General features: G+C 46.8%; 1 protein-coding gene across 1 annotated transcript in view; it reads right to left on the bottom strand.

Moving 5' to 3' along the window:
• CDNF (cerebral dopamine neurotrophic factor) overlaps positions 1-12692 on the bottom strand; it is a 37093-nt gene that overhangs the window by 8098 nt on the left and 16303 nt on the right. Inside the window, exons 2-3 of the mRNA XM_019509530.1 lie at positions 6553-6680; positions 2954-3095 (exon numbers count right to left, since the gene is read on the bottom strand). Of these exons, the coding sequence (XP_019365075.1) occupies positions 2954-3095; positions 6553-6680 (270 nt within the window). The remainder of the gene's footprint in view (positions 1-2953; positions 3096-6552; positions 6681-12692) is intronic.

Raw genomic sequence — 12692 nt, 5'->3', positions numbered from 1 at the left:
TTAATAGGTTGGCTTTTTCCTGGGCGTCAGTTGCCCCATCTGGTTCAGCAGGGGTCCAATATTGCACTTGCTTTTCCTCTGGCTCCCCACATATCTGAAAAAGGACTTGTTGTTGTCCTTGATGCTCAAAGCTAGTTGGAGTTCAGTTGCAGCCTTAGATTTCCTGGTTTGCTCCCTGCAGGACCAGACCAGTGCAGAATAATTCTCCTTGAAGGTGAATCCCATCCTCCATCCTTTGTAGGCCTTTCTTTTTAGCCTCAGGAGGTCTGCTAAATCCCTGGAGAGCCAGGCGGGCTTCTGTGCCCTCTTGCTGCCTTTCCTCCAAGATGGAATAGACTTAGCTTGTGCATTGAGGATCGCTCCCTTGAGGAGCAACTACTTTTCTTGAACTCCCCTCCCCCTGGGGTCGTGGTCCCCTAGGGCCTCACTGACAAGCCTCCTAAACTTGTCAAAGTTGACTTTCCTGAAGTCATAGACTTCCATGTTGCTGACTGACTTGCCAGCTTTACGGCGGATGGTGAAGGTGATCAGGTCGTGGTCACTGTCAGCCAGTTCCTATCGATCACTAGGTCGCCGATTAGGTCATCCCCAGTAGCCAGTACCAGATCAAGCAGCGGTTTACCTCTCGTTGGCCCATAGACTTCTTGAGTCAGGTAGAGGTCTTCCATGCACAAGAGGAAGCTTTGCAACCGCTTGGATTTTGCTGAGTGGTCCTCCCACGAGATGTCCGGGTAATTGAAGTCACCTATGACAACCATGGTCCTAGATCATGCAGCCTCAGCCAGTTCCTGGGAGAGTTCCTGGTCAAGCTCTTGACTTTCGGTGGGAGGTCTGTAGTAGACTCCCACTGTTGTGTCCCCTGTGCCGTGTTCCCCACGGATTTTAACCCAGAAGGTCTCCAGTTGTCCACCCTGGTCGCCAACATCAGCTTGCAGGGATGTATAGCTTTCCTTAACATAGAGACCTACACCCCCGCCCTTTTTATCCACTCAATCTCTCCTGTACAGGGTATAGCCATGTATACCCGTGGTCCAGTCATGGGTGGAGTCCCACCAGGTCTCCGTTATCCCTATGATGTCATAATTATTTGCATTAAGCAGAAGGACGAGTTCCTCCTGCTTATTCCCCAAGCTCCTGGCATTTGTGTACAGGCAGGCAAGTGTCGCCTTGGGGGCTCTTGCCTTGCCCACAGATTGTACCAGGGCTGGGGCAGGGGTGGGCTCCTGGCTTTGCAAGAGTTGCTTAGTGGGCCAGCAGTGGCTGTAGTCCCCCCGTCCCCCAGTGGGCTTAGTTTAAAGCCCTGTGGAGCAGGTCAGCCAGTCTGGCTGAGAAGAGCCTCCTCCTCAGGGGAGAGAGGTGGAGGCCATCTCTTCCCAGCAGCTCGCTGCCTCTCTCGCCAAAGAGCTGGCTGCGGTCATGGAAGCCAGAGCCTTCCTGATGACACCAGCGCTGCAATCTTTCGTTCACTACCTGGATCCTCCTCTCCCTCCTCAGCCCATACCCCGAGACTGGGAGGATTGAAGAGAACACCACCTGCACCCCCAGACCCTTTAGCCCCGCTCCCAAATCCCTGTAGTGCCGCATGACCCGGCAGGGAGCGCTCCGAGCCATGTCATTGGTGCCCACATGAAGAAGGAGCATGGGATAGTGGTCGGTGGGCTGAAGGAGCTTAGGGATCTTCGCAATGTCACGGATGCGGACCCCCCGGGAAGCAGCAGACTTTCCGGGCTAAGGGGTTGGGGCGGCAGATTGCCCCCTCAGGATGGAGTCTCCCACAACAAACACCTTACGTTTTGTCTTGGGGACAGTGGGGGCAATAGCTGCAGGTGAGCCTGTGTTGCCTGCAGAAGCTGGCAACTCAGCAGGCTCTGCTGGAGCAGCAAGAGATGCGTACCTATTGCTAAGCTCCGGCGGGGCAGGGGCCTTGGTGCAGCGGGCCTTAGGGCCCTTGACCACCTTGGTCCATGCCCCTGACTGGATAGAGTGGGGGGTCCCAGAGTCCTCCCTTGTCCTGGAGGGAGACCATGGTCTACCCTCCGGCTCCCAGGGGAGAAGGGCCTGGCAGTAGGAGTCTATCTCCTGCTCACAGTCCTTGGTGGCATGCAGTCTCTGGTCTGTGGCCTGGAGCTCCTCCAGCTGGCGAACCAGAGACCCCAAAAGGGAGCAGACCCCACACGGGGAGGTGGCCATGCTCCCGGGCCCCAGAGCCTGAAAAAGGGACAGGCAGCCCCTGCAGCCGAGAGCCAGAGGCTCCGTCTGCGTGGAGCCCGGGACCGTGGGCTCCATCTGGGTGGCCGTCTCTGAGGTGGTGGGGGGGATGGCTGCAGACCCTGAGGGGACCTTCGGGGTGCAGCGCATGCCCATCCATGTCATGCCTCTGGTAGGCTGGCTACAGCTGGGGGGCTCACAGGCCAGGCCTCAGCCCTCCCGCGTGCCCTTCTGCGCAAACTCTGCGCTAACTCACGCACCGACAGACAAGCGCGCCTGTCTGTGCAGCCTGTTCGCGTGGGTCCCTGGGGGGCTGGGTGAAGTAGGGGCCTGGGTGGGGCGAGACCTGGCCCAGCTCCACTCAGCCACCTCCTCCCATGCACTAAGGGGTTAACCCCTTCCCACCACGGGCCCTGCTTACCTCCGGCTGTGCTGAGGGTCGGCAGGGGCTCCGCAGCTGCTGGGGGGCGTTTGGGGGAGCTTCGGGGGAGTGGGAGCACAGCGGGCTTTCACCCACGCGTCTCTCACTGGCCTGGCCTAACATGATACTCTTGATACTTCTGAGATAAAAAATAAGCCAGAAACTCACTGGAGAAAGATTTCTGGCCAAGTATGCATAGAAGTGAAACAAACACATAAGGACAAGCCTATTTATTTTCCTTTCTACATCATGTTTTGGAATGACTATTGTTCTGAGCAGGACCCAATGAGAATTCATGAGCGTGCATAGGCAAGGAGGCCCTACCGTATTTGAGTTCACAGATCTGAATATCTATCTTCTTCAGCTTATCACAGATCTTGGGCACAGGCACATGGGCACTCATTGGGCGGCTGACTTCGCTGATGATCTTGGTAGGTGCATCACTTATTGCTCCAATGTAATAGCACTGAAACAAGCAAGACACACAGTCAGCACTAAAGAAAAACAGGAACAGTGGAGAGTGTTACAGGGCGCTTGTATTTTCAACACTTGCAGTAAAACTCAGGGATACTGACAGCAGGACCATCTTGTTGTGCCTGTTAAATGGATCCTTCATTTAAGCTCAGCAAAATTCAGAATAATGCAAATAAGGCACCTCTGGCAAAACAGGAAGTGAATTTCAATCAGATACACCTTGCCCATAAGGTAATTTGGAAACCTTTAATAAGCAAATAGCAGCTCCTACCTTTTAGCTGAATGGCCACATTGAATGGGATTATTTCTACTTTAAAAATATACCATTATTAAAGGAACCAAGACATACTGTATACATTAGGCCTGTGTGAATAGGGAACTATTTGATTCACATTCGGCCAATTTGGATGCCAGAGATTTGATCTGGAGATCTGAATCGTTTTTCTGATTTGATTTGGTCGAATCGCTTCGGAAGATTCAGAGCCGATTTGGAGATTCGGCCATAGAGTATAATGGGGAATCAATGAAATATCTATAACTTTGTTATCTTTTGGCTGATTTGGATGAAACATACAGGGATGCTGAGAGCATGATGTGTGCCAAGTTTCAAGGTGATAGGTGCAGGGGTTTCTGGGAAACTGCACCTCAAAGTCCTGAAAGCAAAATTCATAACATAGGTGACACTGTGTGTGTTAAGGCACAGAGGGGTGAAAACCACAGGGGTGGTAGTGCCTGCTGAGGTCACAAAGCCTGCCAAGTTTGAAGGAGATAGGTGTAGGGGTTTGGGGGGAACTGCACCTTAAGCTGCAGACAAGCAAAACTCATGACATGGGTGACACCATGTGTGTTAAGGCGCAGCAGGGTGAAAACTGTAGGCCTGCTATCCCCTGCTGAGGCCATGAAGCCTGCCAGTGTCAAGGAGATAGGTGTAGGGGTTCTGGGGCGCTGCATCTCTAGCTGCTGACAGGCAAAACTCGTGACATGGGTGCTTGTGCGACTGACTGTCTCTGTCTTGCGCCAGAAGCAGTTCCCGGCTCTGTATTGATTCTTTCCTCTCCTTAGTCTGTGGTTTTGTAGGTGTTAATCCTTGCTCGTTAACTCATTACCTAGTAGCTAGCTACTGTGTATTGAGCTGGTGAATCATGATTGATTGCTAACACAGTAGCTTAGCAGCCAGACCTGCAGTAGTTCTCCCCCCACTCCGGTGCCCCAAGACAGACACAGTTGCACAAGCACCCATGACCTGAGTTTTGCCTGTCAGCAGCTAGAGGTGCAGGGCCCCAGAACCCCTCTGAACCAATCTCCTTGACAGCTGGCAGGCTTCGTGGCCTCAGCAGGGGCTACCATCCCTGCAGCTTTCACTCTGTTGCGCCTTAACAGACACAGTGTCACCCGTGTCATGACTTTTGCTCGTCCACAGCTTGAGGTACAGTTTCCCCCAAACCCCTGCACCTATCTGCTTGACACTTGGCAGGCTTTGTGGCCTCAGCAGGGGCTACCATCCCTGCAGTTTTCACCCCCTGTGCCTTAACGTACACATGTGACGTGAGTTTTGCTTTCAGGACTTTGAGGTGAAGTTTTCCATAAACCTCTGCACCTATCACCTTGAAACTTGACACACATCATGCTCTCAGCAGAGGCTACCATCCAAGCAAATTTCATTTGAATCAGCCTAAAGACAACAAAGTTAAATATTTCATTGATTCCCCATTATACTCTATGACTGAATTGCCGAATCTTTTCCAAATCTATTTGGAAGCTCCGAATTGATTCGGAAAGCCTAAAGCTTCCAGCGATTCGATTCGGATTCATAGATTTGGCCTCTGAATCATCCGAATCATCTCTGAATCTGAATCATGATCCGAAGCTTTGCACAGTCCTAGTATACAATACCAGGTTAACATTAACCTAGTAAGTTAATACATGATAATGAACTGCCAGTTACACACTCATGGCACATCATAGCCCTATTAATGGTGCATGTCAGACTGTTCCTTGCACCTTTTTCTATATGAGAGAACAACCAAATGAATTAGTAAGTTAAGGGCCAAATTTTGCCACCCCTTTTCATGTTAAATACAAATGGAATAAGGAAATATTCAACATGAGCATGTTTAGGAAGAGAAAATGCTGGGCTCACTACTGACCACACTGATCAAGACTCTCTCATTATTTCCTAGGATGGTCCACCCCACCTTTCTGTTTCCACCTGTCTCTAGTCTCAGACGGTAAACTCTCAGAACCCAGCTTTTTAAGCCTCTCACTTTGGCACTAAATCATGGAGAGCTTAGGTTTAACATCATACATTACTACACATCAGATCTGCTGTGCACTTCAGCAGACATGGTCTGTTCTGCAGCCCCAGGCCCTGAATTTCAAAAAGGAGGGCAGTCTTTGGTCTCTTTGTGGCCATGCCCCATATCCATTTACAAAAATGCACTGAACACAAGATTGAAAAATGTAGGGGACCTGACCTGCTTCACCTCCTGGGAGCTGGCAATCAGTGCTTTTCCCAAACCCAGGAAACAAGTCATCTGTTTGCTGACAGAACAGATAGAGCATAGGTGCCATTGGCAGCCTGCTTCACACAGTCCTACCTGCTTTGATATGAAGGGGTGAAGCAGTACTAAGAGATGAAGGCATAGTTTGACGCACACCTATTCAGTCTTTGATTACTTGGACATAGGATCATAGAAAAGTAGGGCCAGAAGAGACCTCAGGAGGCATTTGAGTCCAACCCCCGGCTCAAGACAGGATCATCCCGATGCACTTTCCTATACAATTACTTGTCAAAACTATTCTTAAAACTGCATGAACAACCCTTTTGAACAGCTATGGTGTACAATGCCCAGGAATGTCGAAACAGTCAAAAAGAGGCAAACACATTAATGCCTAATGTGCTAATTAATGCCGGATTTCATCCAAATGGAAAGATTCCTATTGATTTCAGTGGGTGTTGAATCAGTTCCTTTGGGATGCAGACCCTTATCCACTGGAAATTAATTTAGGATTCCCCAGACTCATTTTCACATATGCCACTGAGCATGTTTTGTGGCAAAGCAGTTAAGGTGCCTCACCACCAGGGTTTCAGCAATAATTTTGGACTCTGGTCCAGATTTGTGTCAAAGGCCATCCCCAGTGGACCCAACCGCAAAAAGACACCTGGTTATTTGGTCTGGCGACAACAGAGATGCCTTGATATGATGCCAGACACATCACTCCCTTGTGTGCTACTGGCTACAGAAACTGGTGTATCTTAACCAGGGCTCATTAAACCCAGGCAGACCTTTGACCTTTGCTTTAAAAATGCTCTCATTGATGTAGTTAGATCTAAATTAGTGCCTGAGAATTAGGCAGTGCAAGAAAAGAGATCTTTTTTATCCAAGCACCTTCTAATCAGTATTTTGTCATAGTTGGGGGCATGCAATATATAAAAACAAGAATGATACCAGGCGCTGTTCTTTTCCTTTTGCGGTCTTGCAGCTGCTGAGCAGAGCCTCCTCTATGGCAGCCACAGTGAAGTCCGAATGCTTTTCTTTTAAGGAGTTGTAAAATTTGTCTAAGAATTCTTTACACACTGTAACAAGAAAATAAAATCTACAGGTCAAATAACGAGATCTGGTAAAGCTGCAGAAAGAATTTTAACAAGTTGGCTAAGGACAAGGACTCATTAACACTTAAAAAAATCAAAGAGGACTGATTTTAAAATAAGAACAAAACTTGAGGGATTTAAAATATGTTTTATTTTCATTTATAGGATCCAGGAATGATAGCAACAGCTTTGTGTGTGGAAGTGGAATTTAGTTTGTCACCTCTTGATAGATCCCATTAATTCTTTTATTATAACAGCAGAGCAGAATATGTCAGCACTTTGATCTTGGTTCAATAAAGCTAATCTCAAGTCTTGTTTTAACTAGGAAAATTAATGGTGTTTAATTCCCATTTAAAAAAAAATCAATTTAGGTGGCATGCAACTGGACATGGCTGACAAGTCAGTGGAAATAATGAGAAGCCATGTTCTATAAGTTCCATAAGCAGAATACAAGAGTTTTTAATCTTCAATGCAGTTATTATTAAAACACCCTATTCTCATAATTTTACAGATGAGGAACTGAGGTAGAGGGAGACTGAATGGCATACACAAGGTCACGTAGGAAGCCTCCAGCAACACAGGGAAGTGAAATCCCAAATCACAAGTTAGCTTCCTAACCACTGGGCATAAACCCTGATCTCAGCTTAGCCAACACAATGCTGATATATCTTATTCTGACCTGCACAGACCAATCAGCACCGTGTCAGCTGAACACAACCAGAGAAGAAATGTGGCAAAGTAAATGGGGAGAGAGCCATTTTCTTCAGTGCAATCCTGTATGCAAGCAAAACGCGTCAGCCAGTCACTGGTCAGTTCAGTTCCCCTGGTATGAACTGTCAAAGGACAGCAGTTGTGTAGCAGACAGTAACTCTATATTTTTGGAGGCTGGGTTTGTCCCATGTTGTCAGACAATCGGATTTTTTCCACTTGGTTACTCAGATGAAGGGAGGTGTTCCTTGATGCTCCTTCGACAAAAAAGAAAAAAAAGAGCACCAACAACTCAGCTTCTGGAAAATGGCAAATGAGCTTATTTAGGTGTGTCTGTAGAAATCATTAAAAAAAAAAACCCTCTGATTCATAAGCTGTGTCACCAAGAATGCAGCTTTTTGAAAGGCCTCAAATTTCAATGCAAAACTGCTCAGCAGTTGTATGCTACATTTATGCCACCTACAGGAATGAAAACAAAATCCTTTCCAGAGAATCACCCTGCAAACATTAGATTAATATATTTTTCAAAATTGCTCCTAAGCACGATTTGAAATCCAGCATCCCTAGAACGCTACCGATAATAAATCTCATTCAGGTCATTAACAAGTCAAAAGTGTTTAATGCAACTGATTCACTGATTCCTTTTCTACAAAATAAGTTTCATACTCGGTCACTTCACCTCTCCCTGCCCCAGTTGTGAAATTAGGATGAGACTTACCGCCTTTAAGCGCATCACTATCTAGTTCTAGTAAGTGCTGTGTAATAGGTATATTTATTTTACCTGATACCTTTCATGGTGACACACGTGGTTACATACCAAAGGGATCCCAAATGCTTTGGGAATTGTATCTCTTCACCCTCCAATAAAAGGCAGCCATCTCTGGGATGACACACAGCACCAGTTTAACGGATACACCGACACTATAGACTTAAAGTGCTCTGGGTCAGCAAACCTGCATACAGAATGAGGCTGTCAATAAAATGCAATTGCCCACGGTGAGATGTAGCCAGGGGAGAGAGGCTGAGATATCTATGTTTACAGAAACATCTCAGGAGATCTTTAATGATCACAAGCAATGGTGACCAAGGTTTTACATCTTGGAAGGCACCACATACCAGTGCAGCACCAGTAAAGTACCATCCGGGAGAACTGGTTCTGTGCAAACTTTGAGGGGAAAGTGCCACCTGCTGTTCAGTTCCTACAGCAGCGAGTTTCTCCCTGGAGGTAGTAAGACAGACAAGGTTCTTTGGGTAAATTTGGTATCTTTTATTAGACCAACTCAAATTGTTGGAAAAATTCTTCTTAGCAAGCTTTCAGATATAAACAGCCTTTGTCAGGCTGAGGAATATACCTATACCCCTAGAGGTAGTAAGTGCATTTACTCATCCTGCCCTTTAGCATCCAATAGGAACACAGGCTAATGCATCTGCCATTTAGAGCCTCCTTCAATCTTAATTTTCTAGAATTAGTCAGGACATGCACAGATTAATTAAAAAGGATGTTTTAATCCCCAGGGAGATTTCAGGGCATATGGCTAAAATGAGCAGCGTGCCAAGCAGTGCAAACATATTCTCTGGTTTCCCATCAAAAACGTTGTCATGGGTTTATGCTTTTTCCTTTTAGCATCATGATTTTGCTACAGGTCCCAACCAGTCCGTTATGGGTGACACCAAGCAGCATCCGCATGCGAGTCTCAGCATCTCAGCCTGATTGTGAGCGTTTAGTGCACAAAGAACTTGGATTTGTGGGGAGGCACAGCTCACTTTTTGCTAATAGCTTATCTACCCAGTTGGTCTGGCCTTTGAATTTCTGGAGCCCGAAGATGCCAGAGGAAAGGATGAGGAAAGGTGGTATGAGTTCCCTCATGCTTCTGGGAAGGGAACAGGATTGCTCAGGTTTTCTCTCCGCAGATCTAGCCATTGCAAGTCACACTCTGGGAACTGTGCTTATACTGAAGACTAGTGCTGATGGCTGCACAGGTGAGAACTGGCCAGTTTCTGTAGAAGTTCTAGCTAAATTTCTACCTCCACCTAATTTACTGTAGGATCTCTCTATAGAGCTTTGAATTACGCACATGGCTCCCTCATTATTGCAGCTGAACTTCCCCGCGATGCAGCCTCGCAACACATAGGGAAGTCCTACTAGCTCCATTTTCCAGTGGGGAACATGAAGCCACAGTGACTCTCCTGAAGTCAGAAGGAAGGCTGTAGCCGAGGAAGGAATGGAGCTCAGATCCCCTGAGTGCTAGTCAGTGCTTCCCCCCCATCCTCCCAAAGAAGCCTGAGTACATTTAAGGCTTCAATATTTGTCAAACACTATTCTTGCAGGCTGGGTGTATTTTCCATTTTTCTTATTTAAAAATATTTTTTTGCTGCATCTGGTACCAGCTCCATCTGCCTCAATGGGCCCATCTACACGATGCTACGTTGCCGGAGTGATGCACCGGGGCAACATGGAATCCACGGGTGTCTCCATGTGACCAGCAGATACTTCACGGTAGTGGTGCGCTCCCCCATTATAGTGCAACGCTACAGAGAAGCAGCTGCTAAAAATAAATGTGTGCCGGGCAGACAGCACAGTACGGGCAGTTACTGGTGTACTTCCTTTCGGAAGTACTAAAGTACTAAAGCCGGCGCAGTAACATCACCATAGGGCAACATGTAGACGTGAGCATCACACCCACAGCCCTCCCATCCCCATGTCCCTACTTACCAGGGGCAGAGCCTGGGTCCGGACTTCTGCTGCCAGCCTTGCCCCACTTCTATTTGCTCCAGCATGGCATGCTGGAGCTGCAAGGGCATGCGGCAGGCATAGAAATGCTTTGGCCAGGTGCTAGGGCATCCCTTCGGAGGACCCACCCTCCAGTTGCTTCATGGCACTTCAGAATCCACGCTGGAAACGTTTTTTCACTCCTAGCATCCCGCCTGCCGCATCTCAAACTGCTTTGAGATGCCGCAACAGGCATGTACTTGCTTGTTTGGAGGTGGCCAATGTGTCCAGGACTGCCCCTCCACTGGCTATAGCACTTTCATCAATATTAATTTGCCAGGGGAATGGCAGCATATTCCAGTCTGACCAGTGCTCTATTAACTGCTCAGCAAACAAGCCAGGGTCACAGTACAGCTTTGTGTGGCAATGGCAAGAATTTCACGTCACAGCATTTGCTAGGTGATGCTGCCAGAACTATTTAACATACAATTGTGTGCGCCATTTTATATGCTAGGCTTCTTGCTAGTTGCACTGGGTTGTGGTGACTTCCTCCTAAGTGGTGGAATTGGCTTGCAATTTTGGGAAGTTTTGGGGGCTCCTGTATTAACCATTTCTGCTCTTTCTTCTTCTCCCTACCTACTCAGCATTTCTTCAGATCTCTTCACTCCCCCTCAAGTCCCCTCCTCTTCTTTTCCTTTCACCCTGTAAACAAAGTTTCTATCCCCTACAAGTCCCCTTGGTCACAGATCATCTATCCTTCTATTCCTTTTCCTCTGTAACCCAGGAGATGCAAATAAGCCAACAGTTGCACATATTTAAAAGGAATTGTTTTCAGTCAGAAAACTTACACAACCTTCATTTTAGTGACCATAAAGCTCACATTGCTGTGATCTAGATGGACTTCTCTATCCCTTTCATCTTGTTCAGAAGCCTGAGTTTTTGAGAGAAGATATTCCAGTGGCTAAAATGCTACAGCCTAAGACCTGGTCCCATTCCAGAGATTGCCACAAAATTCATATGACCTTGCTTTTAAAACAATTTCTCTGTACCTTGGTCCTCCACCTGTAAAATGAGACTATAGCTATTTCTTGCCTCAGAGTGGGGTTGCAAGATTTAAGTTATTGTAATGCATTCAGATAGCATGCTAATGAGAGCCATATTGGTATCCTAGATGGACAGTTATTATGGTGATGCTGTGCTCGTTACACTGGATGGCTGGAGCTACAGACAGATGTTTCTGCAGCTGTCTGTGTCCTACCTGCATTCAAGGTCTATTCCTTAAGCATTAGTCAACAGGTAGCTTTGTGTAGATGCTACCAAAGCTATCATGGCTCTTACAATATGACACCACCTTAAAAGGACCAGTGCACATAATCCCTTAAGAAAAAGCCCTCCCCCCCAAAAACACATTTTTAATTTTGTCACTGTAGAACCCATCTTCTTTCTTTTCCCATCTCTGTTGCCCCAGTATTCAGTAGCAGATACCTGGGGGTTGATAATCAGATGTGCTTTCTTATATCACAGATTTGAACATCATATCGAGTCCTTGCCAGAGTTTTCGAAGTACAACTTATTATGAAAGCATCTCGACTCCGGCTCAGGTATGAGGAGTTCGGTCAAGCCTTCTCTTACCTTTCTGAACACTGGCTGCAGCAAGCCAACGGAAACACACAGATATGAGTTTGTTGGCACCTGAAATCTTCCAACTTCCTCATGTTATACAGGGGTCCTCCTGAAAGCCTCCACCCCAGCCACAGCTTTCATCAACCCCAAAAGAGGACTCAAAATGAACATGGTAAAAGTCACCCCAATCAGAAAGCAGGTTAGAAAGGACTGGATCTGGAGGTCTGTCCTTTATGACTACAAGAAGGAACATTTTGGTAATCATGCAGTATCAATGAGACACCAAGCTTTCACTTCAAACACTGGTCGTGCATGGTTAGAGTTGCACAAAATCAACACTGGGCTCGACTTGTTCAGTGATGTATTTGATGCAAACATTTACATTTTATCCATGCAACAAACCGCACGCAATGCTGTTGACACAACAAAAACATTGATATATTCCCAGTCTTTGCCTCTCTCATTTTAATCTCCATTTCCTTTGTGATTTGTTGATCTGGAAGGAGCTGCAAGAAAGGATTACCCCTCCACTGATGCAATCACAGAAGGCAGACTTAAAATGTCATTTGTTTTAGAATATATAGGTTATTGGTAGCCTTTTAACCAGTTGGATAGCAAAAACAGATCGGTCAGCTTCACTTCCTGGTTGGGAAACTCCAGTGTCATGTTGCTGTGACACTGGCCCAGTAATGTGTATGACCCTGATACGGAAAATTTTGTTTGGGAGGACTCTTGGGCTTCTGCACAACCTCACAAACCTGGCATGTTGCACGAGAGTAATTTTTTAAGACTCGGGCCTCAATTCCTAGCTCTCAAGCACTAGCATGGTGCTTTAAGGGATGTCATTCCTAAGAATTCTGTCAGCTGCAACAGTTCATATTCTGTAATTAATTGTAGATGCTTCCTGACATAACTCAAATTCTCTGAAGTCCCCTACTGTGAACTCTAGGCAAGAT

The sequence above is a fragment of the Gavialis gangeticus genome, unplaced genomic scaffold, assembly GCF_001723915.1.
Source record: "Gavialis gangeticus isolate Ggan-Ray unplaced genomic scaffold, GavGan_comp1, whole genome shotgun sequence".
In the NCBI taxonomy this organism is placed as follows: Eukaryota; Metazoa; Chordata; order Crocodylia; family Gavialidae; genus Gavialis; species Gavialis gangeticus.
This window is presented reverse-complemented; position numbering and strand designations above follow the sequence as displayed.